The sequence below is a fragment of the Dermatophagoides farinae genome, chromosome 3, assembly GCF_024713945.1.
Source record: "Dermatophagoides farinae isolate YC_2012a chromosome 3, ASM2471394v1, whole genome shotgun sequence".
Taxonomy (NCBI): domain Eukaryota; kingdom Metazoa; phylum Arthropoda; class Arachnida; order Sarcoptiformes; family Pyroglyphidae; genus Dermatophagoides; species Dermatophagoides farinae.
The window spans coordinates 5,596,299-5,618,586 of NC_134679.1; the positions used below are offsets into that span (position 1 = coordinate 5,596,299).

At 30.6% G+C, this 22,288-nt stretch overlaps 3 protein-coding genes and 1 long non-coding RNA gene across 6 annotated transcripts; 2 read left to right on the top strand and 2 right to left on the bottom strand.

Annotated features, from left to right (window-relative positions):
* Window positions 1-100: 100 nt before the first annotated feature.
* LOC124494401 (uncharacterized) lies at window positions 101-10,154 on the bottom strand. Of its 2 annotated transcripts, none has more exons than XM_075729464.1 (8): window positions 8,439-10,154; window positions 2,115-2,464; window positions 1,854-2,040; window positions 1,109-1,784; window positions 816-1,045; window positions 631-742; window positions 444-554; window positions 101-374 (listed from the first exon to the last, which is right to left on the bottom strand). In XM_075729464.1, the coding sequence occupies exons 2-8, from the start codon at window positions 2,374-2,376 to the stop codon at window positions 180-182; spliced, it is 1,773 nt and encodes a 590-aa protein (XP_075585579.1). In that variant the 5' UTR covers window positions 2,377-2,464; window positions 8,439-10,154; the 3' UTR covers window positions 101-179. The 2 variants fall into 2 exon arrangements, with proteins under 2 accessions (XP_075585579.1, XP_075585578.1); XM_075729463.1 differs by having other exon boundaries at window positions 2,115-2,499.
* LOC142597405 (uncharacterized) lies at window positions 2,646-5,095 on the top strand. The gene is made up of 2 exons (XR_012832133.1): window positions 2,646-2,718; window positions 2,782-5,095. It is a non-coding gene; the product is annotated as an uncharacterized LOC142597405 (long non-coding RNA).
* A 4,572-nt stretch (window positions 10,155-14,726) lies between the features above and the next one.
* Window positions 14,727-17,367, top strand: LOC124494494 (scoloptoxin SSD14). Its single transcript, XM_047057674.2, has one exon. The coding sequence runs from the start codon at window positions 14,727-14,729 to the stop codon at window positions 17,082-17,084; it is 2,358 nt and encodes a 785-aa protein (XP_046913630.2). The 3' UTR covers window positions 17,085-17,367.
* On the bottom strand, window positions 17,151-22,238 carry LOC124494493 (uncharacterized). Of its 2 annotated transcripts, none has more exons than XM_075729727.1 (5): window positions 21,968-22,238; window positions 20,680-21,871; window positions 20,140-20,613; window positions 18,075-20,078; window positions 17,151-18,014 (listed from the first exon to the last, which is right to left on the bottom strand). In XM_075729727.1, exons 2-5 carry the CDS (start codon window positions 21,512-21,514, stop codon window positions 17,344-17,346), a joined length of 3,984 nt encoding a protein of 1,327 aa, XP_075585842.1. In that variant the 5' UTR covers window positions 21,515-21,871; window positions 21,968-22,238; the 3' UTR covers window positions 17,151-17,343. The 2 variants fall into 2 exon arrangements, with proteins under 2 accessions (XP_075585842.1, XP_046913629.2); XM_047057673.2 differs by having other exon boundaries at window positions 20,680-21,841; window positions 21,941-22,238.
* Between the last annotated feature and the right edge of the window lie 50 nt (window positions 22,239-22,288).

Consider the following 22,288-nt stretch of genomic DNA (forward strand, 5'->3'; position numbering starts at 1 on the left):
TGAATTGATCAATTTATGTTAATAATTATCGTTACCAGATGGCAGCAGTGATAGAATTCTACAGACCAAAAAAAAAAAATTTTTTTCCTGATGATGAGAATAATGTTCGAATTTTATTTTTTCTTTTAATTCATTGTTTTCTTTGATTTGTGAAAAAAATGCGTTTGTGTGTTTTTAATTCAAGCTATACGACATGGTGAAGAACAAGATGTGCAACAACAAAAACAACAACATGGTATACAAAAACATCGTTGTGGATAATCGATAGCGAAACATCGACGTTGTGATTTTCGACCAAAAACATAGAAACGAAAACGATTTCCATGCCATGAACTAAGTACACGACAAACAGGTATCACTTTGATTCGATGTCTCTATTTGGTGTAAAAGTTTTTTCAAAAATAATTTTAAAATGTTAACAAACATAGAAACAAATAACAAACCTGCCATATTAATCGACAATTTCCAAGGTATTTACGGCGATGTAATCGTATTAAACGTTCACTTTGTCCAGTAATGAGATCATTATGAAACAATGATGATGTTGGATGTAGCTGGTATGTGTGTAGAGCACGAATTTATCATTATTGACATTTTTTTTCAATATGAATCAAAATAATTTATACTCACATCTAAACCATCTTCGTTCAATACTAAATCACCATCAGTCAATTTGATTTGATCGAAAGGAATTTCATTGGAATATTTATCCCTGATAATAACTGAATTGTGATGATTTGTTCTATTTGAATTTAATGAAAATATAAATATAAATCGGTCATGTCATTAAGGCCATTTTGATGGTCTTTACGTACAACGTGACAATCATTTTGATGTAACATTTAATTTGTCCGGATCCAGCACAACCAATACATGCGGTCATTCCAACACCCGAACAGCCATCACATCGTAATCGACCACGTCCACGACAACGCCAACAATAATCATTGCCATTGTCACTGTTGGCCGAAAATGTTCGTGTAAATGCTGGCTTATTGTGATCGATACCATAGAAACCTACTCCTTCACAAATATCACATTTGGTCTTATGATTGAAATTTGATCAATGATTGCATTACCAAATTAATGTGATGGGAAAAAAACTTACCGATCCAGAACCAACACAGACTAGACATCGTTTTCGGCCTACGCCAGCACAGATATGACATGAATGTATGGAAACTGTACCTGGTACGGTCACCTCCATACATTGATCTTGGAATATTTTTTCCTGATATTTTCTTTTAAGTGCTTGTTCCTCCTTACTAGCCACAAGATTTAATGAATCTTGACTTAAAGGATGTTTATCGATTGTCAAAAATGTTACGGTACGTTGTGTGGGTGGTTTCTCTTCAATAACAACGGTATCCACCTCGTCGACAACATCATCATCTGTTTCTTTGATAGGTGGTAATGGTGTTGATGGCTGTTGCTGAGGTGTTGATGACGGTAATGATGGAGTCATCTGTTCGATCATCACTTCTAAATCACGAACTTGATGAACAGGAATTTTCCATGGATCATCAGCTGGTTGATGTGAATGTGGATAAGGCACTTGATTATCTGTTGTATCATCGTCATCATGATCGACAAATGGTTCAAATGTCCAACATAATTGTCTCCTTTCACATACTGATTCAAGTGAATATCGTACAATCAATGAATGATGAATATCGATGATTGACATTTCTTTTGCAGCTTTACTACCATGACAAAATTTCTGTTTCACATGCTGGTGAAGGCATTCACGTGTTTCTTGTTGGCCAATATCATCGGTGCCCACTCTACAATTTGGGAATATTAGTTAGGTCAAAGTTCATTATATATTAAGAAAAAAAAAGATTTGAACAAACTTTTGAATCCAATCTTTGCTTAATCTAGTGATTCGATAATCAATAATTTCCGGTGCCGAAAGCTCTTTGTCATCATTGTCTTTATTTGTATCATTCAAATCTTTGAATTCAGATTGTTGTTCATCAATTGTTTCATCATCTGTATTCAATGGTTCTGGCGTCATTGTAGATGGCGGCAATATCTCAACTGTAATATGAAGATAAGTTACATTGATTGATTGATTATTGACTGATGAAAAAAATAATTTTTTATTTTATTACCTGGTCTGAATGTAACCCATTCATAACCTTTATAGCATTTCATTGTTTTTAGATCCGGACAAGGAAGGCCACTAAAATTATCTATTAATATTGATGCTTTATGACTATTAATTCGTAATGTAGTACCACCGGTTGTAGATGCTGAAATTGCAGCCGCTGCTGCTGCTGCTGCGGTCGCTGATGTTCCATCATAAGAATTGGTCCTCGAAATGGAATTTCGTCCTTGTAGATAGATACTTTGTCGTCGTTTTCGATAGGACATGTTTTTCTATATTCAATATATTTTCTTTATTTCTCTATATATATTGCACTTTAAATTGTGTAAATCAGTATCAGTATTTGTTTTGATTCTTCATCATCATAATAATAATAATATTTCGCATCCCTAAAGGGAATTAATGTATTATTAAATTATTAATTTCTAGTAAGTTTTCATCAACAGATAAAATTAATAAGCGGTAAAATTTTCTTTTTTCTGATTATTATTTACTTTATGATTCCAGTACTAATAATAATGATTAATTATTTACAGAATGCAACATATTTATCAAGTTTTTTCAATACTTTGTAAATATATTGACAAATTGAATTTCGGCCAATAGTGGTAAATAAAGGATTGATGACTGAAACAACACAAGTTAAAAACATTTTTTTTGTCTATTTATAGCCATCATATATGGTCATGGTCATGATTATGATTTTGTAAATAATATGGTCCCCATGAATTGACATTTAGCGAGTCAATTATGTACTATTGGATCAGTTAACACATTGTATGAGTTGATCATTGGTTACATCATCATCATCATCATCAAGGACATAACCTAAAAATAATTCAAAACCAACAACAAAAAAAAATTCTGACCACTTGACCACAACACCGTAACATTGAAAGTCATGAATGATGAATACATACATCATGTGTAACACTGAAAAAAAAACACTTATGAAGAAAATATAGAAATTTTTTTTTTGTTTGAAACTTGAAACATTTGTCCCACATAACATCACATTACGTTGTTGGAACAAAAGTTTCTTCAAAGTTCCAACAATAATCAAATGAATGAATGGCTGTAAATTTATTTTTCGATCCATAAATTTATCATTGTTTTTTTCAGCCTGAATCATCATCACATCTTTGTTGTCACATAATGGCTATTTTCATCAACAAGAATGAAATAAAAAGCAGAACGATCCAAAAATATTGTTCTCCACTATTGTTCACACGTCAAATCATAAAACTTTTTTTTTCACTTTACTAATTCTACTGTTTACACACAGACACACACACAAACACACATCAAAAGGAAGCTAAAATAATTACATTGTGTTTCGACCAAAAACAACAAGATACCAGAATTATCTTTTCTTGTCTTTGTCGTCGTCGTGACCATTATGTTTGACATTCTGTTTTTTTTTCTTTTTACCATGTACAGTTCATTCTCAACATCATCATCATCATCATCATCATCTTTTTTCTTAATATCAAGAATCATGATCATGCATAACAATGATAAAAATGGAATGAAATACGAGCCATTGTGTAATATTTCACATTTCACAATATAAATTGATGAATAAGAACGACAACAACAACAACAAAGAAAGCAAAAGAAAATTGTCAACTACAAAAACCACAAGATTTTCAAATGATGATGACAATCGCTTCCACAAAGAGTTTTTTCTTATTATTTTTTCCTGTTTTTTTTAAGTGTAAATCTTTTTTCTTTACTGGAATATTTCATCATGATGACATCTTGGATTTTTGCGCTTTTTTTACCATAGTCAAGTTTAATTTTTTTTGGTATGAAATTCAATTCACTCGGGTATAATCCATTCGAGAGAGAAAGTTAGGAAAAAATCAACATTACACCATTGATCGAGACAATATTTAAAACATTCAATGGTATTTTCATACGACCAAAGAAATCATTCAACCAAATGTCAATGATTAGTGTGTCGACTCGACGATGATAATAATGTTCCGAATTCAATCATCGATTCTATCCCACACACACACACATAAAAGAGCGGAAACACTTTTTCAATAATCTAAAGAGAACAAAAAAAGATTCAAAATGTGTGGGTCTCGAAAAAGGGTTAAGATTTTTTTTTCTTGTTTGTTTGTAAAATGCTGATTGTTTTTGATCGTCGTCTTTATGTCAATGAAATTCATTGGAATTTATAAATTTTTTTTCCACTTCTTATCCAACTAAACACGACAAAAATAGAATCCTGAATTCATCAGCCAATCATCATCATCATCATTTTATTTCTTATTCCTCTTGTTTGTTTGAAATTCGTTTTTGTTTTGTTTTGTTTTGTTTGTTTTATTTGTCTTCGAGGCTTTTGTCTTCTTCATTTTATTTCTCTTTGTTTTCAAATTTGACTTGTGTACAGTAATAACCCGGTTATGTTCCAAAACTTTTTTTTTTTTGAACATAAAGCAAAACAAGACGAGATAGCGTTAAGCGAGTGGTATTACTGTATTTTGTTTTTTTTTCTTTTGTTTTTTCATTTTATATTCATAGATGATGTGATCTGTATATCTTAATGTTTTTTTATTGTATGATTATAATTCGAGTTGATCTAATTTGTCTTTAGCGAACAACGTTGATTCGATGATTTGATGAGACACACACACACACACACAATTCATACATACAGAATTACAAAACTCTATAGAACAAAACAAAACAAACAAACAAACGAATTGTAACTATGTTCATCATAACATTTCGAATCTAGAATTCGAATTCTGTTTTTTTTCTACTTGATTTTGTGTGTGTGTGTATGTGAGTGAGTTGAAAAAACAGAAATGACAACAAACAAAATTTAGAGTTGTATACAAAACAATTTTTGTTGTAAACAATATTTTCATTCGACATTCTAATTTTGTGTTTGTTGATTGAGCGTGTGTGTGTGTGTTCGTTTTTTCAACCAAATCAATTCAATTCAATAAATCTTTCTGTCATATCCTATCGATCATCATTTAATTGTCATGAATTAATTGAAATTCAATATTTATATTTATATTTGCTTTAAACTTTATTAGTCAATGTATGTGTCAACATTGATTGAATCAATCAATGTGTTTGGATCCTGTCAATGCCTACCAATCCATATATCAATGGATGAAACAACAACAACAACAACAAAAGCAAACAAACAAGTCAAGTCAAGTCAAAATTTCATTGAAATAAACCAGACACGTTTAGTCGGGCTTAGTTGTTTTTGTTGTCGTCTTTGTTGTTGTTGTTGTTGTTATGGTTTAGGGACCTAGCATAAAACTTCAATTATCTATTTCTTTAATTGAATGGATTTTTTTTTTTTGCTTTGATTAAAATTTTTTCTGTGTGATGTCATTATTTTTGGCTGCTGTTGTTTGAAGAATATTTTTTGGTAGCAATTGCACAGATAAAAAAATTTGAAATTTTTTTTTCATTTTTCCTTTGGTACTTTCCTGTCAGTGTACTGTTAAGGATTTCCGAGACAGTGTGGATCCAAATTTTGCAAAAAAAAAATGATTACATTTTCACTTGAAATGGATGGCTGTTAGAGAATTTTTACCCAGCTAATTTAATTTTTTTCAATGAATGATAGGCCGCAAATTTTTTTTTTTTTTTTTTTTTGGTAGACACATTAGCACATCATCATCATCATCTTTGATGATGTATTCACCAAGTTTTTCTCTCTTTTTAAAATTATCATCATCATCATCATCATTATTTCATTCGTGAAATCGAAAAATTCTTTTTTTCTTGATAATTTTTATATGTGAAACATTGGCCAGAAAATTGTGGCCATCACACACGTACAAACCATCATTCATGATGATGATTATGTTGGTGGTGAACAACAACAAGAAAAAAATTTTTGTATCCCAGATTCTTGTGTGTAGGCGTGTATTACATGCTACACATTACATGTAAATAACACATTTCGTGGAATCATCAGAAAAAAAATGACTTGAAAGAATCCAAAAAAACATTACATATAACATGAATTTGAGAAAAAGCAGTTTGAAAGATGAGTAATAATATCAAGAACGGCCACATTCACTTATTACTGCAACAACATCAACAACAACAACAACAGAATCTTTTTTTTTTACAGTTAAAGTTACAATGCGACATGAATAATAATAATTCTATACATCCTGTGCAAGCAAGTTGTATTTTTTTCATATATTAAACTTTGCATATACAGCAATACCCCGCTTAACGCTGCCCCGTTTAGCGCTGATTCGATATAACGCTGTACAATTACCCTACATTGCATTACATTGTTACATTGTATATGAAGGGTAAAAATGCATTATGTAAAGATAGCCCCGCTTAGCGCTGTTTCGCTTAACGCTCAGAATTTTTGGAACGTAACCCCCGCGTTAAGCGGGGTATTACTGTATATTGATGATATTTGAATTACTTTTTTTTCGAAATTTGAATACAAAAGAATCGATGAATTATAATTATTATTATTATATGTATAGTTTTGATATTTGTAACCATCACATTTTGGTTCTTGGTTTTATTATCATCATCATCATCATATTATGATTCTGTTTTTTTTACAAAAGAAAAAAATGGAGATAGAGAAAGAAATAGTGAAAAAGAATTTTGTTTCATAATAGTATCAAATATATTATGCAAATATATTTGATACTATCTATATCATATATTTGAATATTAATGCATATATCGATTATATTATAATAATAATGATCATTATTATATTGAATATATAGAAAGGTTTGTTTCAAAAAAAAAAAAAAAAAATTTCTCAGACATCATTTCTAACAATCATCATCATCATCATATATGATTTTTTTGGTTGATTTGGCTATTGTAATCTATTTTCTATTTTATTTGAAGTGGTGGCTATTTTAATTTTGCAGATTGAAACAAACTAAATGCCATATACTAAATAAAAAAAAATCTAATCATACAAAATGAACACACAATGTAGCCAAACTTTGAAAGTCATTTGTCATCACATGTCAAATCATAATCATCATCATGAGTTTATGAGTTTATTTTGGTTGTTTGAGTGGAAATATCTAAGTGAGCTTTAATTGTTTCAAAGTGTTTTTGTTGTTTTATTTTATATACAATTGCTAAATGAATATATACTTGTATATAATATGAATGATGAACAAGTGAAATCAAAACAGAAAAAAAAGGATTATGGAAAACAAACATGAGATCATAGTCATAGTCATTATTATTAAGGCAATGTTGATGATGATCAATCCTTGTGAATGGCTGTATATGATGATAATAAATAATACTCGGTGGTATCTTTTTTTTTCATCCATTCTGGTTGTTGAGAATCGCTATATGTGTCCAAAAAAAAATTTTTTTGAAAAAACTCTAGGCCTTTTTTCTATATTCATCTTATTGTGTGTGTGTGTATGGTTTATAAGAGAAAAAAGAAAAATTCATTCGACCATAATCACTGTCATCATCATCATCATCATCATCATCAACTCAAAAAGCTAACCATATAGAATGGATCATGTTTTTTGTTTTTTTTTTGTCTTCAGGAATCCTGCTGTATTATATATATATATATCTGGATCTAGAATACTTTTTTTTTCATCAGAAAAAAAAACGAAGATCCAATGTCTTTATTAATATATTAAACTTTACACATTTATTTCATTCGATGTGCCATGATGTGTGTTCAAAATTGTTATTATTATTATTATTCTCATGTGACCAAAACAACAACTCGTGGACCATATATACAACACAACACAACACAAGGATCAAATGAACATAGCAAAAGAAACGAAACAAAATTATATTATTTGATGATAAGAACAATATCTGGTCACAATATATCCAACCACACACACACACACACACACACAAATGCATACAGAGAGACTAAAGTGAGATTTTATTTCAATTATATCTCACTGTTATTAACAGAATAAGTGTTCCCGGAAAAAAAACTGATGATTATTATTATCATGAATATTGAATTGTATGAAAAAAAAGACCCAGATATATAATAATAATTGTGATTACGATGATGATGATGATGATGGTGATTGGCCAGCATACAGAATACAGCTCGATAGTGGCTGCCTGGCTTGCTATTAGAATGTCGCATATTAATTTTTCCTACATTGTATTCTCTATATATAATCTATGGTCTTGGTAATGTGTATTTTTTATTCATTGTTTTTCAATAATGAATAAAAAAACGAATTTTTTTTTGTTTTTTTGTTTTTCATTAAGGTCTGTGTTTAGGTGATGATGTGATTGTTGCATATATATATATAAAACGTTTATTATCATTATTATTCGGACTTACATTGACAATCTATGTTTTTTTTTGGTTGGTTGGCTGGCTGGCTGGCTTGAAAATGATTTATTATTCCATTTGATCGATCGATCAAGCAATCAATCTATCGATTTCAATACCCAATCAGAATTAATAATAATAATAATAATATTTCTGGTTCATTAATCGATTTTCGAAGTATGTGGTTTATTTGTTATGATTGATTGATTAAATCAATCGTTTCGAATGATGATGATGATGATTGTCACGCTGCAGCTCGATATTGTCGATGGACACACATACACACACACTGTTTGGATTTAGTTTTTTTTATATTTTTTTTTTGTTTATCCTGATTTATTTATTATCATCATTCACACATATACACAAAAAAACACACACAAAACTTTGCAGTCTTTATAGTTTTTTTTTTTGGATCAATTGAATCAAATCGATTGAATTGAATTTTGTACAAACACCATATAGATGAAGATGATGATGAACAACAACCAAAAACATATCGTTCATTCTCAAGGGATTTTTGTGTTTGTTCATTCAACAACCATCGTTATGCAATATTGTCTTGTATCCAAGCATGATGATGTGTCTATGTGATGATAATTAAATTGTTTGCGACAAAAAAAAATAATAATAATTAAATGATGCACATTCATTTTCTTGTTCTCTCTCGAGAATGAATGAATGAATGAAAAAAAGTACTGATTCTGTTTAGAAAAAAAAAACGAAAATAAACGAAATGAAACAGGTGTCAAAATGAAAATGAATTTTTTGATTTTTGTATTATAAAAGACGACGATGAAATTAAAATTAACAATGCATACATAGAAAAAAAAAATGATATTGTCACCGACACACAGACACATTATTATCATGTCGAGTTTGTCATTTTAGAATAATAATGAATGAATGAATGAATGATGTATGTGGAATTATTATTTTCAAATTTATCATCATCATCATCATCATCATCATCATCATCACTTTTGATATCAAATTGCCATTATTCAAATATGAATGGAAAAATTTTATTATTATTATTCATATTTATATCGAAAATACAAACAGATTATTTCGATGAAAACAAGAATGAATCAATGAATGAATGAAAGATTCAATGTTATGATTATTAATGATGATGATGATGATGATGATGATATTTCATTTCCAAACATTTCATTTAGCATTTCACCAGCAGATCTATTTTGCACATATGCACACGAATAAAGAAAAAGACACATTCTATTATGAAGAATTTTTTTTTCTTTCATACGCCAAAAAAAGTGGTACATTGATGATGATAACGATCGCTCCTTTTTTTTCTTGATGTCTTTTTAAGAAAATTATAACAACATCAACAACAACACAGAATTTTCACAGTATTTAAACATTGTACTTGATTTTTTTTGATTCAATGACATGTGATTATTTTTTTTTTCTTCATGATTTTAATTTTTTCGTTTCTCTTCCAATAATGTATTTTGATGATTATTCAGGTTTTGAAGCCAAAATTTGTTTGTTTGTTTGTTTTTTTTTTTTTTTGATTTACCGGCGAAACACAAAACTCACATAATGGCCATGAATATGCTTGGCGCGTAAAATTCTTCTTTATTTGAATCACATGGATTTTTTTTTCTTTAAAATTCTTCTAATTCTGGCGAACAAAAATTGTATCGACATTAACCAACTTGACTAACTGGCTTTATGGCTCCCGTGTGTGTGTGTGTATGTGTGTGTTTGGTCGTGTGTTTTGGGAGCCTCTTGTGTCTTCCAATATTTATATACCAATGAAAATAGATTCTTTCCTTTGCAAATATTCTTGTTCGATTATTGCCGCTGCTTTTTTTTTTTTTTTTTTGGTTGTGGCAACAAAGAATTCTTCATTATATATATATATATTTATATTTGTGTTCATGTGTGCATCGCACAATATCCGTATATGATTTTTTTTTCTCTCAATAATACGACGTATATGACAATATATAAAATAAAGACGATACCATATTCCCGGTTATTTTTTATTATATTCAGTTTTATATTCATTTCAGTGTGTGTGTATGTGTTTGTGTGTATGGAACATAAGAGAAATTTTCATTCCAATGGTTCCCGATCGAAATTTTTTTTTTTTTTTTTTTTGGTAGTGAATAAATAGTGAAAAAAAAACACTTTCTCTTTCTCCAATCCGATTTAAGAAAATTTCAGAAACTAACTAACTAACCTAGAATCTATTTATTCACAAAAAAAAATTCTATTAAAGAAAATTTACACAATTTATCCAAGAAGAGACATAAGATTATAAAAGACGCACACACACACACACACATATAGACAGTGTATAAATTATAGTAAGGCACATGCAAATTGTAGACAAATTTGGCCCCAATAGAAAAAAGAGAAAACAAATCCGAAAACAAATATTCAATTTACATCAAACCCATCATCATCAACATCATCATTTTGTTATTTGTCGTTGTCACTGTCGTTCATAATAATAATAATAATGATGACGACAAAGAAGAAGAAAAACAGAGATTTCATGAATAATCTTTTTGTTTTTTTTTCTTGTTTGGATTTATTCATTATTTTCACTTTGTTCATTTATTCATCAGTGAATATTAAATATTCCTTTTTTTTGTGTGTGTGTGCCATATAAAATTGCCATTCATTTTCCAGCCAGATTTCACTCTTACGTACATACAGACACACACACACAAAATCAGCACATTTGAAATGTTTATGTTTATACAAATAACAACAACAACAACAACAATATTAAACTGAATCTAGGAATTGGATTTTTTTTCTTTTTTCTCAATTATTTATTCCTTAATTTTAATTCGATTCTTTGATCTAATAGTTATACTTTTTTTTGTTGTATTTTGAAATTAACTAAATATATATTCATTCTATTCATTACTTTCAATACGATATTTTTGATCAATTTTCTTTCTGTTGTTGTTGTTGATGATGATGATCATGATGAATGTAGCCAAAATAAACTTTTTTTCCCACTCTTTACACTCAACTGTTAAACTGGATGATTTTTTTTTCTTTTTCCCTTTCTCTCTCTCTCTCTGCCATTATTGAATAATAATCATTGAATTTTGACAAGCCGTTGTTCACTATGGTGATCATCGTCATCATCATCAATAATTTCCGTTTTCCGTTCATCTCTCTGTCTCTCTCTCTTGGCAATTAAATAGGAACTAAAAATAAATTTAAATTTCTTGATGATGCAAAATAACAGAAACAGCAGCAGCAGCAGCAGCAGCAGGGATTCGTCTATGAAAACACAATTTCAATGATATTTCTGCTTTCAATCATCATCGTCAATCGATGAAAAAATATTGACAACTTTTTTTTTCTTGATAAATGATTTTCATTTGTATATCATTCAACATTATTCTAATGACTATTTTGTACACACACACACACAGAGAGAGAGAATTGAAAGAATCGTAAAATTTTGCTTTTATTTTTATTATTGCCACCATTATCACCTGATTTCTTATTGTTCAATCAATTTTCAAGATTCAATATACATTGATACATAATAGAAAATTGTCTGATATCGGAATTATCTTAACTAATGTATAAGTTTCATTCAATGGCTGGTTTAGATAGTTTTAGGCCTTCAGGAGCTAAACAAAAACCACAAAGAATACTTGGTGAATAAATTCAATAAAAGTCATTTGTTTGAATAAAAAAAAATGCGAAGAAAGCAACAAAAAAAAAAAAAAAAAAAAAAAAAAAAATCAATTTACGAATTTCCCTTACGGTCTCTTTTTTTTTTTTTTTTTTTTTGGTCGTCAAAAACATCAATCGCAAACAACAATCATTCAATTCAAATCGAAAGAAAAAAATAATGAACAATACACCGAATAATGGAAATAGAAATTCGAATAGCAGATGTTTCAAAAATGGAAAATGCCATTTTTTTTTTTGTTCATCACCCACACCACTATCACAATCAATACCACTTTCAATGCAAACACAATACGAGAATCAAAAATGAAGAAATCGGATTCTTCAAACAAACAAAACGAAATGAAACGAAACGAAACATCTCAATAAAAAAGGCCATTTTTGTTTTTTATTCTTTTGGTTTTTTTTGCATCTCTTTTCAATGGTTAGCTCCAAAAATGTGTGATATAACGCATAATAATCTCTATCAACAACAACAACAACAACAACAGACAATATGATGACAACAACAACATCATCATTATCATTTATAGAATCGTTTGTGTTGTTTAGGAATTCTCGTGATTTGTATCGTCTTTTTTTTTGATTCTGCTTCTTTACTGAATATAAACGATTACATCAACACACAACAGTATTGCTAAAAGCCAAAACCAAACAAACACACAAACACACACACACACTCTTGACTTGATTCTTTCAATGGTTCATTATTGGATATATGGATGATCATCATTGGTTTGGTGTATAATTCATGTTTTCAAGAATCGGACAAATTCTATAATTTCTCTATAACTTGTACTTGTATTTGTTTCACAATGATAAGATTGTGGGGGGGGGTGGACAATTGAAATTTGATGATGAGAAAATAATGAACGTCAATTTAGCATTCTCGTTTTTTGCCTTTTTTTTCTTTAATTGCTATCAAACATTCAACAAACAAATAGCGAAAAAAAAACGAATAAATTGAACCCAGAATAAAGAGAATACGAAAAGTCGTTTATATTAGAGAATTCGTTTTTTTCCATATATTTAACAATGAAACTCGAAAAATATTCTTTGGAATCTTTTTTGTTTTGTTTAGATCGCTATATAAATGGACAGTTTTTCGTTTTTTTTTCTGTTTGATTTTTTTTCCCCGATGAAAGAAAATTGAAAAGATGTTTTTTTTTGTTCATTACTCCAACGACGACGGATATTGACCAATTGTTGGTTTGGTTGGTCATCATCATCATCATCATTATAGTTATAGTGGCGTAGAAGAAAAGAAAAAAAAAGCTAAACATTTCCATCATATGGACCAAACGACGACCATCATTCAATGTGCAAACATACACATACACACACACAAACACAAATATGATACGAGAATGATAAGAATAAAATGATGATGAACAAAAAAACTTTTCTGTTTTGTTGTTTTTTTTATTGTTAAAAATCCATGTAGAATTCAGATAATGTGATGTGATGTGTGTGTGTGTGTAGTACACGACTGGAAGATTCAAAAAAAAAAATTCCAAAAAAAAAAAAACAAAATTGGTAAATATAAAAAAAAATGAAACAAGGCATACAACTTTTGTTTGGCCAAACAAACCAAACACAATCGTTGTTGTTGTTGTTGTTGTTGTTGTGATGTATTTTCCAAAATTTAAACTTATAGTTTATAATTAAACTAAAGAATTCGATCCAAAACCATAGTGTTGGTTGGTCTAAGCACATACACATGGACAACAACCAAGAATTCTTTGCTATAAATTTTATTATAGAAAACATTCTTTTTTTTCAAGGAAAAAAAATCGAAATTTAATTCTGTATTATTTATTATTATGAGAGAGAGAGAGAAAAAAAGTTGTGTAAGAATTGAAATTTTTTTTTTCGGTCCAATCCGGATTCTTGAACTTTTATTGTTGCTGTTGTTGTTGTTGTTGTGTATTCAAACATTTTCATGATGTTTGAACGGTCGATATGATGATGAAATAAAAAAAAACGGGATTTTTTTCTTCGGTTATTTTTTTTCTTTGAAATTGCATTTTTCGATTTATTTATTTTTTTTGGATATTTACACTCAAACGAAAACACCCAAACATTTGAATGGAAATTTTTTTTTTGCAATTCGAATGTTTTTCAAATAATAATGTTTGGAATTATTGATGTGTGTATGATTGTTTGGTAAACGAATCCATCATCGATCAACAACAACTCATGGATCAATCAATCAAATGCATTCATCAAGAAAATATCATTTTATCATTTATTTTTTCTTTATCATCCTTAAAATAAAGTCAATTGGCTCTTCAATTGTCAATGTGTTTATCATTATTGATTTGAAAATATATCAAATCAATTGAATGTTGATAGACAACAATATTTATAAATCAATTATCGATCGATAACTTGTTGCCATTGATGATATGGCCCATATGTTTGTTTGTGTGTGTGTAAGTAAAGTAAGTATTGCCTGCTATAGTTTGTTATATTGCTAATATATTTCATTTCCATATCATCTCAACTTTAGAAATATAATTGTTTGTCATGTGAAACATTCTTCACTATACTATTCAGTTAACCAAAAAAAAACAAACAAACAAACAAATCGTAATGAGCGAAACAAAACCTTTGTTGCAAGATAATGATAACGACGACGACAACGACAGTGGTCAACAACAACAACAACAAGAATTACAAGATCTTCGACCATCTACATCATTGTCTTTCAATAATAATAACAATAATAAAATTCGACATCGAAATACTGTTGAAAAACAATCACAAAAAATGGCTGAAATAACTGAACCATCGTCATCATCATCATCATCATCATCAACAACAATTGGATCACCACAAACATCATCATCATTGGTTACTAATAATCCAAATAGCGGTACAAATACACGTTATGGTACACTTCAATCGACTGTAGCGTCAACATCATCTGGTTTCAAACGTACCATGTTGATCGATACAAGATATCCACGTACATATTTTACTCGTAAACAATTTTTTATTGCAGCAATATCGATGTTATTGTTTATTGCCGCTGTATCGGTAACATTGATATTCGGTCTACCACGATTGAAAGCTAAACGTGATGAATATTTTGCTGCTCGTTTCTATGAATCACCCTTACCCGAAGTTTTGCATTCAAAATTTGCCGTACTTGTTAGCGGTAATGAATATCCAAGCTGTGCCGATGCTGGTCGTGAAATGTTATTGAATCGAAATGGTTCGGCAATGGATGCAGCATTAGCATCTTTATTCTGTCTGACTATGGCATCGCCTCATTTAGTTGGCCTTGATTCCGGTTTTCGTGGTCTTGTTCATTCGGATCAGAAAACTTACACATTCGACGTGATTGAAAGAAATTTTCCATTACTGCAATACAATTCCACAACAAAAGCTAGTCTATCGTATCCCGTCTTACCATTGGCAGCTGAACTGCTTTGGAAAAATTTTGGACGAGTTTCCTGGTCAACCATATTGATGCCATCGATTTGGTTGGCCGAGAACGGTGCACCAATCAGTGAACATTTAGCACAAGAAATTCGTGCTAATCAAAATAAGCTTTTAAATGACTTCAAAGTGATTCGTGACCGATTCATTCGATTCACAAATTCAACCGAACGTTTATTGAATGATGGTGAAATGTATAAAAATCCTTCATTAGCAAAGATATTCCGATCAATTTCAGCAAATGGATCTATGGCTTTGTTTCAAGAAAATTATGTTGATGAAATCTATGAAGTTTTGAATGAAACAATATCTATTCACGAACTTCGTTCGTTTCTTACCAAAGCCGAACTGATTACCATCGATGAACCGTTTATATTTTCATTATTTGAATCGAAATTAAATCTTATGACCGGAACTCTTAAAAATTCAAACGAAGCTATTACATTGGCTTTCATGATGAAAATACTAGAAAAGCTTACTTATAGTGAAATTGATTCTGGTTTGAATTATGTTTGCAATAATCCCAATGACGATGATGATGACCGTATCCGTTCATTGAAAGAAGGTGCATTAGAATTTCAATATCTACTAGATACGATTCAATTTGGTGCAACTGCATTAGCTAAATTGCGAGCTAGACAATCGAATGAATCTTACCTATTGAACATGAGTTATATTGATCATATTGCCAAACAAATTGTCGAAAGTGCGGCCAAAAAAATTAACCAACGGAATTTGGATTATTTTGATATTAAAGAATCGTTGATAGAAGAGGAATTAATTCCCAGTGAAAGATTGGAAGGACATAATTTACATATCACTGTTTATGATGGTCGTTCAGGCGATGTAGTCACGTTGACCACATCAAAACGTCGATCAATGTTCGAAGGTAAACATAAATTTGTTTCAAATCTTACTGGAATGGTGTACGATATATTCACCGATAATAATGAAATTAAAGTTCATTCTCAAGCATCATGGCCAATATTGATCCAAGATGTTCAACGACAAGGACTTATCCATATGATCATCGGTAGTGTTGGTGGTCGTGGATCATTACAATCATTATCTGCTATTGTTCAAGTATTGAACAAAATTTTACTAAATTGTCAAACATTGAAAAGTTCAATAGATGAATCAAGGATTTTCTATCATCCTCCGAATACATTTTTTTATGAATCAAATTTTCCTCGTGCATACATAGATCTATTAATTCGAATGTTTGATCGACAAAATTTATGGTCAACCGATGATAAGCGGATCAATAGCAGCCAACAATTAGATGACAACGATGGTGATAATGATTCATTATTAAAGGAAAAAACATTTAAACGATTATGGTCAGAATCTGGTGTCTATGCTATGATGATGATGATGACACAGCATGACGGCATCAATGTTACGAAAAGTAAAGAAAACAGTATTCAACAACAAAAACAACAACAATCAAATAAGCTACGTTCAATGATCGATTATCGTCTGGATGGATACATTAGTGGACAATGATTGGCAATCAAACTGAAAAAAATCATTGTCTGCCTGAATTTATAATTCAATAAATAAGAATGAGTGTTTTTCTGTGAAAATTCTTCTAATTTTTTTTAATTCTATTTTTGTGATTTGCAATAAATTCAGATTAAGATATAAAGATAAATTGTCAAAAAAGATGAAATTGAAATAGTTCTTTTCTCTGTAAACAGATGGCAACAATATCATCATTCATCATATATTAAATTTGGTTTGTTTTCCAGAAAATAGAATAAAATTACACCTGAATTTGTTTGATGATCAATTCATGATGACATTGTAAACCGGGTATGATTACGTTCGATGGTTTTAATTTTTCATATGCATCCTGTATTTTCATGGCACGACGTCGTCGATTTTCATAACGATTCGTTTTGATTAATAAAACCAGAATGGCAATAATACGATAGAATAGCATATTGAATATCAACATGATAATTGTCGATAGAAAATATGTTTCATGAAATTCATGTTCATTATCTTCCATTTTTAATTTAAGCATGATTTTTTGAACCTCTTTTTTGCGACAACGATCAAATCCATATTGTAATAATAAAATGGCTTCTAAACCAAATCTTGTTGGAGCAAAATTCGATAAAAATTGAAATATATAATGCAGACGACGAATTGGTGTGGCTATATTACTAAGTAATAATGATATAACTTGTACTGCCGGCATCGCAATGATTAATGCAATAAAATCGCCCAATGTAAGTATAGCGATTAGATGACCAAGTGCTTGTGCGACTAATGCGTTTATTATGAAATATAATAACATCCACCAATACATTCCTGGTTGAATTGGTTCGAAAATATCGGTTATATATGCAAATATTATGATGGCGGGTATTAGCGGTATGATTTCGGTAAATAATTTCATCGTATAAAATACACCTGTGCTATACCAACCTATAAATTGGAAAAAAATAATTTTTAGTGAATAAATCAATTAATTCAATTATATCTTACCATTTCGATGTTCATTACGGAAAAAGACAATTTCTTTGGAAAACATGATCGATGCTTGTAATAAAAATAGAAAAAATAACAATGAATTCACGAAAGCTGCATAAATGAATGAAGCTTTTAAATCGAAATCTTCATCTTCTTTGTCCTGTGTTTGATTACAGGTATTATTGAAATCATCCAATAAGTCAACACAACCATCATAATAAATCATGTTGTGGTCAAAAACTATATTAAATGCAGATCCAAAACCCATGTACAAGCAATACATGATACACAGAGTTTGCCACAAATATCCACGAACATAGAATGCATAACGTAGTATCAATACCCAGACAGATTTTAATGAAAAACGATTTCGATTAGTCGGTATTCCATCCAATACAGGAACGGTTTCATTTAATAGAATATGATAATCATTTAAGATTCTCTCATTGGTCAAACAAACCAAATCCTGAATAAAAGGATCTTCATAACTGAGACAAGAATATTTGATCAACTCTTCAACTGGAAAAATTTCATCTTGATCCATTCGGTCTGAAACTTTGGTCAAATGCTGACGTATATCAGATGGTGGACCTGAATAGACACACACTCCCCCTTTAGCTAGAACGTAAACCTGGTCAAACATGGAAAACACTTCGGCTGTTGGCTGATGGATTGATGTGATGATGCAAATGTTGTGGTGGTGAGCCACTTGTCTCAAACATGACACGACAACTTGAGCTGAGCTTGAATCCAAACCACTTGTTGGTTCATCGATACAAATCAAGTTTGGCATCCGAATCGATGTGAGTTCCAGACCAAGCGCCAAGCGTTTCCTTTGGCCACCTGAACAATTTTGCACATAAGTGTCTTTCGTATCAACCAGATCTAATTCTTTGAGAATTTTCATAGCGATTGCTTCATGATCCAAGTTTTCGTTTTCCATAGCATTTTTCAACATTGATGCATAAATCAAACTCTGCTTGGCTGTCAAACCGGGTAGCAAATGGCCTGAAACTTCTTGCGTAAGATAACAAACACGTATGGGCGTAAATTTACTGAGGTAGAATTTAGTTGTATCGCTCAATCGTGTCTTTGATTTCCCGATTAAAATATTGAGCAGTGAAGTTTTGCCGGCTCCAGATGGTCCCATCAGAGCATTAAGGGTGCCAAAACGGAATTGACCATTCAAATTTTTCAGAATTTGTTTAGAATTTGGTCCTTCTTTTTCTACGCTTCGAATTTCGTAGATAGATTTTGTACCAAACAAAGTAAGCGATCGCCATGCAACAACAATCTTATGGCGAGCAAAATCTTCAAAACCAAGTTCATCTTCCTTTTTGATTCGAACGGTTTTAGATAAATCAATTGCTTCTTCTTTCTGGTTAGTTAGCTTTCCATAATCAATACATTTAATTGCATCAGAAATTGAAGCTTTGACAAATCTTTTTGGTCGAAAAAATCCACTGAAATGGTATACCATCAAAACGAATACAAGAAAACGAATGATGGCAATGTTGATGATCATGAAATATGAATCACTATACACTGTATCTACATTAACTCCAAAATCCTCGAGTACGAATGAAATTGTCGTCTCATCATCGCAACGATCCAGTCCATACATCGTATACATTAGCCCATTGGAAACAGTCTTGAACGATAAAATTTCTGACATTCGTAAAAAAATTGAAGGTAAAGTTTTCATCTTATAAGGATTGAACATGAAACCAGTGAAGAACTGTTGACAAAGCACAATAATATAGGAAGATACGACCGATACTTCAACTTTACCAAGAAAGATCAAACATAAAATATAGCCGATGCTTTGCTGATAACAATTATTTAACCATGTAAAATATAAATAATGACCAAGTCGATTCCAATTCATTTGATAATTGTCAACGTATAGATGATCAACAGAGAAATATGCAACGAGACCAATAAAAACGGACATAATAGTCAATTGGAAAAAACGTACAACGATAAATGCCCAATAGAATGTACCAAGACCATACCATTCTGTAATTTCAAACAATGATCATTTTATCATTATCATGATTAGTTTTTAGGATAAACTTACGATTACGATGTTCATTTCGAAATACTTTTAATATGGGATCGAAGAACATGCTACTGATAGAAACTATGCTCATACCGAATAGTATAATGAAAAACCATTGATTCATTTCATAATCATCAGCCAATGCTTCAGCGTATAGTTTATCACGACAGGTAACATTTCGAGCACTTTCATCCGAATCGAATGAATAACAAGTTTCAGCATGAGTCATTGTCGATTCAAAAAACGTTGTGACCAACATGATTACGAAAAAATAATATGGAAATTGCATTAAAAAGCTTTTATATTCGGCTATGAATGTTATTCTGAATATCCGATGAAATTGTAAGATTAAGTCTCCCCAACAGAAACGTTTACGTCCTTGTCTGATACCATTCTGTAAGAATTTTAAATCATCAACCAATGGATCCAATTGAGTATGTTGTTCAATCAAGGTTGAATCGGTTAATTTTCGAACATTTTTACTTCCGATAGCTAGCGAAAAAATTTCTCTTAAAGTTATTCATTTAACTATTTAGATTTAATAATTCTAGTTCATACCTTCACAAGCGATATCCAGATATTCTTCAATGGGTGGCTTCTCCGTGTCGAATTCATCGTCAATTTTTTGTTTCAAATTGTTACGCAAGTCGTTTGGTGGTCCTGAATAGATGCAAACACCTCCTTTGGCAAGAACAAATACTTTGTCGAATAAAGCTAATGTGTCTGAATTTGGTGTATGGATTGATACCAGAATGGTCAATCGGCTATTGTTGACTAATTTGCGAAGACATTGTGTGACCAATAAAGCAGCATTACTATCGAGACCGGTTGTTGGTTCATCGACGAACAAAAAAGTCGGCTTTTCCAATGACATCAATTCCTGAGCGATAGCAATACGTCGTTGTTCTCCGCCAGAACATTTCTCGAAATGATTATCCAATATGGTTTTATCGAGTAAAAGTTCATTCAACACAGAAAGTATATGCTGATTCATTCGATTCCATTGGCTCATAGTATTCTTGAAACGAAATGCATAGTGAAGTATTTCTCGAACTGTCATTCGAGCGATGATGGTTTCGTGAACATGTTGCTCGACAAATCGAATAACTGGCGTTTGATTACGTTCTGCACGATTCAGATAAATCTCGGAGTCCGAAGTGATACCACTACGAAGTGTACCATTCAAGCAGTTGAGCATTGTAGTTTTACCTGCTCCACTTGGTCCCAGAAATGCATTCATACTGCCATAAGTGACATGGCCATTCAAACGTTTCAGAATGGATTTTTTTCCGCTGCCGAACCAGCCACTCACTTGATACGATAAATTTCGCCATGCCAATGAAATATTTTCGGCCATAGGTTCACAATTCAATGGTCCATTGTTTTCATTCATAATGTTGTCGCATTTGTCGATCACAGTTAATGAACCTTCAATTGTTTGACTAATGAATCAGACACTAATATTATATTTAAAAAAATTTTTATATTAAATTAGAGCTGAACGGATGTGTTTCCTTTTCAAAATTATCATCAATAATAACAGTGATAATAATGAAGATTGTTGAAATAATTTTCACAGTAGGATTTCATCACTAATTTATTATTGATTAAAAAATATTAAAATTATTGTCTTGCGTATAACACACACGATTACGAAGAACGTTAAATGGCGCCAATGGTTAAAATTTATATTTTTGAATCAAGAATTTATGTTACACTTCTGTGAGAGAGAAAAAAAAAGACAAATAAGCTTATATTATCTTTAAGGTCGAAAATACGGAAAAAATTTGTTAAAATATTATAGTATCACATCACCCACCATATAAAATTAAGGTGTATCAATCACCATCATCGTCATCATCACTATTGAAACTTGATATGAATAAATGTTTAAATCCGAAATTCCTATTGAAAATTTATTCATCATCATCATCATCATCATCATCATAACTCAATCATCACCACATGATCAAAACAAAAATAATTGTATCCAAGGAATGATTAATGTTAATGATTGATCATTGATTTGATAATAATGATGAAAAAAAAATATCAAGAAAAAACTAGTTTTTGTCGTTGAATAAAAATCTTTAAATGCTGACTTGTGTGTGTGTGTGATTGTGTCGCTGTTGATGTGACCATCAATATAATGATTAATTATCAATGA

Excerpts from the sequence above, each read along its gene's own strand:
- LOC124494401 (XM_075729464.1), bottom strand. The coding sequence starts at position 2,376 with ATGTCCTATCGAAAACGACGACAAAGTATCTATCTACAAGGACGAAAT. Across the intron at positions 2,041-2,114 it reads ATGGGTTACATTCAGACCAG|TTGAGATATTGCCGCCATCT; the intron begins GTAATAAAATAA and ends TTCATATTACAG. Across the intron at positions 555-630 it reads TGAACGAAGATGGTTTAGAT|CTACATCCAACATCATCATT; the intron begins GTGAGTATAAAT and ends CACACATACCAG.
- LOC124494494 (XM_047057674.2), top strand. The coding sequence starts at position 14,727 with ATGAGCGAAACAAAACCTTTGTTGCAAGATAATGATAACGACGACGAC.
- LOC124494493 (XM_075729727.1), bottom strand. The coding sequence starts at position 21,514 with ATGAATGAAAACAATGGACCATTGAATTGTGAACCTATGGCCGAAAAT. Across the intron at positions 20,079-20,139 it reads TCGAAATGAACATCGTAATC|AATGGTATGGTCTTGGTACA; the intron begins GTAAGTTTATCC and ends TTGAAATTACAG. Across the intron at positions 18,015-18,074 it reads CCGTAATGAACATCGAAATG|GTTGGTATAGCACAGGTGTA; the intron begins GTAAGATATAAT and ends TCCAATTTATAG.